Here is a 5376-nt window from a genome sequence, read left to right as displayed (position 1 = left end):
GTGCTCCCTACATGCTAACATCCAACCTCGAAATATAAAAATAAAATAAAACACCCTGTAACACTTTTGCCAATGTAGTGATGTAGGGAACAGCCACATTAGTGCACTCCTGTGCCATAAAGGTCCAGACCTCTTAGCAGAGGCTTATACTGTATATGGAAGGTAACTTAACTGTATCACCATGAACTGTATTGTTTAATGCTGTCTGTTTTCTCTCTCTCTCTCTCTCTCTCTCTCTCTCTCTCTCTCTCTCTCTCTCTCTCTCTCTCTCTCTCTCTCTCTCTCTCTCTCTCTCTCTCTCTCTCTCTCTCTCTCCCTCCCTCCCTCCCCCAGTGGTACCATGGTTCAGGTTCAGGTTCAGGTTCAGACATTGAACAATATGGAGGAGCTGAGAGCTTCTACGTTTGGTCGTCCCTCACCCAGGCACGGACTCAAGCTCCTTTTCTGGTTCGCCAAAGATTACATCGTCATCAAAAATGACAACCAGATAGTTGCAAATTACAACCCCAACAAGGGAGACTTTGGTTTCCATCACTTCCAGAACAGACTTCAGTGTGACAACAACATCTGCAAGAAGCTGCTTCCTGATGATGGCTACCCATTCTATGAGGTGGGCAACCTCCACCTCCCAGCATCTGATTCCATGCCTAAATATGTCAGTGAGGACTACACTCATCACATAGATACCAGCAACATGGACCGCCTCATCATCAGTATGCGTCCAGACAGGACAGTGGATAAGGTCTATGTGACCCAGCACGAGGACCTGAAGAACTTCGCCCCACTCAACACATATTGCATCAGCAGGGAGTTGCTCATGATCATATGTGGCCATCCATTGAGTAACTTCCTGGAACATGCGGGCTATTCCACCCATGGCATCGCCCCCAGGGAGTCTGGGGATACCAGGATTGATATGGAAGGTGGATCCAGAGCTCCACCCAGAGCTGCACCCAGAGCTGCACCCAGAGCTGCACCCAGAGCTGCACCAGGCTTCTGGGAAAGCTACTGTACCATACTGTAACCAGGCTTCTGGGAAAGCTACTGTACCATACTGTAACCAGGCTTCTGGGAAGCTACTGTACCATACTGTAACCAGGCTTCTGGGAAAGCTACTGTACCATACTGTAACCAGGCTTCTGGGAAAGCTACTGTACCATACTGTAACCAGGCTTCTGGGAAAGCTACTGTACCATACTGTAACCAGGCTTCTGGGAAAGCTACTGTACCATACTGTAACCAGGCTTCTGGGAAAGCTACTGTACCATACTGTAGATCAGTGTCCTTAATTCCTGGTCCTGGGGACCCTGAAGGTCCCCAACTTTTTAGTTTCTTGCCCTAGCACATTGCATTTAATTTTGGTATGTTCATTTTCACTAATACATTTGGTCATTTATCAGACACTCTTATCCAGAGTGACTTCAGTGCATTCAACTGAGGCAGATAAACAACAACATACTGTATCACAGTCAGAGCAAGTCAACTGTTTCTGTTACCATTACTGAGCGGGTTGTTGCTGTTGGGGCCTGCTACTGGATAATGTACTTCTGTATTTTAAAATACAAAATACATGCATTTTAATTAAATACACTTCAAAATACAAGTATTTGGTAGTTTATTTTTCAAAGATTGATCTTTATGTTATTTTTTGTTGTTGTATTTTGACATTTTTCACCTTCCCTGGTTGTAATCCATGTAGTTTCCTCTTCACTTTATCCCAAAACATAAATGTGATGACATTAAATCAATGTGGAAAGCTGATTGGATTTGCAAATCAACCACGTAAGAACATTTCATCTAGTGGCCGACAACGAATGCAACAAGTAATCATTCTCAAATTCTTTAGAGGCTAATTCATTCTATATACCAACTCTATACACCAAATCTATATACCAGTCTACCAAGTCTATATACCAAATCTATATACCAGTCTACCAAGTCTATATACCAAATCTAGAGTCAATCTGATCTATGGTTCATGAGTAGATGTTTAAAGTATGTTTTAGCATTAGCATGTGTGCTAACATGCGTCTATAGGTAGAGTGCGGCCATATTTGAATGTAGCAACTATTTTGTCTCAAAACTATTAAAGACTAAACATCTGAAGTGAATCTGATGTATTGATCATAAAGGAGAAGATGATTCCAGATGGTTTTGAACATTAGTTGTAAATAATGATTTGTTAATAGTTTCCATGTTTTTTTTTGAGATATCAGTACAACATTCAGTGTGGTTCATCGTAGAGACGTCCACGATAGTGCTGACAAGTTTCAAGTTGATATGCCACTGTGGAGTGGATTTACAGGCATTTAAACGGCCACGTAAAATCAGCTGTCTGTTGATCATGTGTTTCTACATGATCTTCTCACTCCACCTTGTGGCCACAGATGGAACAGCACTCCAGACTGACGGAAGAGGAGAAAGAGATGGAGAGTGATGGAGAAAAACAAAGAGAGGTATGAAGACGCCGACACACATCAGTTCACGTTGATACAGCCTCCCTGTGCTATGTGGTGTAATCCAGGCAGTACTATGTGGTGTAATCCAGGCAGTTCTATGTTGTGTAATCCAGGCAGTATTATGTGGTGTAATCCAGGCAGTACTATGTGGTGTAATCCAGGCAGTACTATGTGGTGTAATCCAGGCAGTACTATGTGGTGTAATCCAGGCAGTATTATGTGGTGTAATCCAGGCAATACTATGTGGTGTAATCCAGGCAATACTATGTGGTGTAATCCAGACAGTATTATGTGGTGTAATCCAGACAGTATTATGTGGTGTAATCCAGGCAGTATTATGTGGTGTAATCCAGACAGTATTATGTGGTGTAATCCAGGCAGTACTATGTGGTGTAATCCAGGCAGTACTATGTGGTGTAATCCAGGCAGTATTATGTGGTGTAATCCAGGCAATACTATGTGGTGTAATCCAGACAGTATTATGTGGTGTAATCCAGACAGTATTATGTGGTGTAATCCAGACAGTATTATGTGGTGTAATCCAGACAGTATTATGTGGTGTAATCCAGGCAGTACTATGTGGTGTAATCCAGGCAGTACTATGTGGTGTAATCCAGGCAGTATTATGTGGTGTAATCCAGGCAATACTATGTGGTGTAATCCAGACAGTATTATGTGGTGTAATCCAGACAGTATTATGTGGTGTAATCCAGACAGTATTATGTGGTGTAATCCAGACAGTATTATGTGGTGTAATCCAGGCAGTATTATGTGGTGTAATCCAGGCAGTACTATGTGGTGTAATCCAGGCAGTATTATGTGGTGTAATCCATGCAGTACTATGTGGTGTAATCCGGGCAGTGCTATGTGGTGTAATCCAGACAGTATTATGTGGTGTAATCCAGGCAGTGTTATGTGGTGTAATCCAGACAGTATTATGTGGTGTAATCCAGGCAGTACACACATTCCCTCTAACAACAGGTGTTTTATTGAGAACACACATTCCCCTTAACAACAGGTGTTTTACCGAGAACACATTCCCCTTAACAACAGGTGTTTTATTGAGAACACATTCCCCATAACAACAGGTGTTTTACTGAGAACACACATTCCCCTTAACAACAGGTGTTTTACTGAGAACACACATTCCCCTTAACAACAGGTGTTTTATTGAGAACACACATTCCCCTTAACAACAGGTGTTTTATTAAGAACACACATTCCCCTTAACAACAGGTGTTTTACTGAGAACACACATTCCCCTTAACAACAGGTGTTTTATTGAGAACACACATTCCCCTTAACAACAGGTGTTTTATTGAGAACACACATTCCCCTTAACAACAGGTGTTTTACTGAGAACACACATTCCCCTTAACAACAGGTGTTTTATTGAGAACACATTCCCCCTAACAACAGGTGTTTTATTGAGAACACACATTCCCCATAACAACAGGTGTTTTTTTAAGAACACACACACAATCTTAATGAAGACATTTACAGTTGAATTCGGAAGTTTACATACACCTTAGCCAAATACATTTAAACTCAGTCTTTTCGTAATTCCTGACAAAAGAGGAACAAAAGTTACATGCAAAAATAACATGCAAAACAGGCAAGAAAAAAAGAGGAGGGGCTTATAACAGAACCTGAATGACGGGTTGCTACTACACACACACACACACACACACACACACACACACACACACACACACACACACACACACACACACACACACACACACACACACACACACACACACACACACACAGGGAGCAAAGCTTGCAGATCATCCAATAATCTTCTCACACGGCCTCATACAGATCTACAGGGACATCGAGCACCAGAAAATAGAGATTACATTTATTTTAAAACACCAGGTACAGTAAAAACATTTTATGTGCTTTTTTGTGATCTAGTCTGTCTTTACTAAACAAGTTAGATCTAGTCTGTCCTTACTAAACAAGTTAGGTCTAGTCTGTCCTTACTAAACAAGTTAGGTCTAGTCTGTCCTTACTAAACAAGTTAGATCTAGTCTGTCCTTACTAAACAATTTAGATCTAGTCTGTCCTTACTAAACGAGTTAGGTCTAGTCTATCCTTACTAAACAAGTTAGATCTAGTCTGTCCTTACTAAACAAGTTAGGTCTTGTCTGTCCTTACTAAACAAGCTTGATCTAGTTTGTGATGTATTTTTCGTAAATTTTCTCTCTAGGAAGGAATACGCCCGAATCTAGCTCAATTAACAATTTGATACTTTACTTGATCTGATCTGAGCTCATCTAGGTCTGATCTAATCTGAGTTCCATTAGGTCTGCTCTAATCTGAGTTCCATTAGGTCTGCTCTAATCTGAGTTCATCTAGGTCTTCTCTAATCTGAGTTCAATCTAGGTCTGCTCTAATCTGAGTTTCATTAGGTCTGCTCTAATCTGAGTTCATCTAGGTCTGCTCTAATCTGAGTTCCATTAGGTCTGCTCTAATCTGAGTTCATCTAGGTCTGCTCTAATCTGAGTTCATCTAGGTCTGCTCTAATCTGAGTTAATATAGGTCTGCTCTAATCTGAGTTCAATCTAGGTCTGCTTTAATCTGAGTTCATCTAGGTCTGATCTAATCTGAGTTCATCTAGGTCTGCTCTAATCTGAGTTCAATCTAGGTCTGCTCTAATCTGAGTTCCATTAGGTCTGCTCTAATCTGAGTTCATTGAGGTCCGCTCTAATCTGAGTTCATCTAGGTCTGCTCTAATCTGAGTTCATCTAGGTCTGCTCTAATCTGAGTTCATCTAGGTCTGATTTTATCTGTTGTCATCTAGGTCTGATCTAATTGAGTTCATCTAGGTCTGCTCTAATCTGAGTTCATCTAGGTCTGATCTAATCTGAGTTCAATCTAGGTCTGCTCTAATCTAAGCTCATCTAGGTCT

The 5376-nt window shown here is 41.1% G+C and overlaps 1 protein-coding gene across 1 annotated transcript; it reads left to right on the top strand.

Moving 5' to 3' along the window:
- Window positions 1–340: 340 nt before the first annotated feature.
- LOC120038411 lies at window positions 341–1010 on the top strand (the record flags this gene model as incomplete). Its single annotated transcript, XM_038984177.1, has 1 exon — window positions 341–1010. A coding segment is annotated over exon 1 (670 nt), but the record flags the coding sequence as incomplete, so codon positions are not given.
- Between the last annotated feature and the right edge of the window lie 4366 nt (window positions 1011–5376).

This window comes from Salvelinus namaycush, unplaced genomic scaffold, assembly GCF_016432855.1.
Source record: "Salvelinus namaycush isolate Seneca unplaced genomic scaffold, SaNama_1.0 Scaffold22, whole genome shotgun sequence".
Taxonomy (NCBI): Eukaryota; Metazoa; Chordata; class Actinopteri; order Salmoniformes; family Salmonidae; genus Salvelinus; species Salvelinus namaycush.
This window is presented reverse-complemented; position numbering and strand designations above follow the sequence as displayed.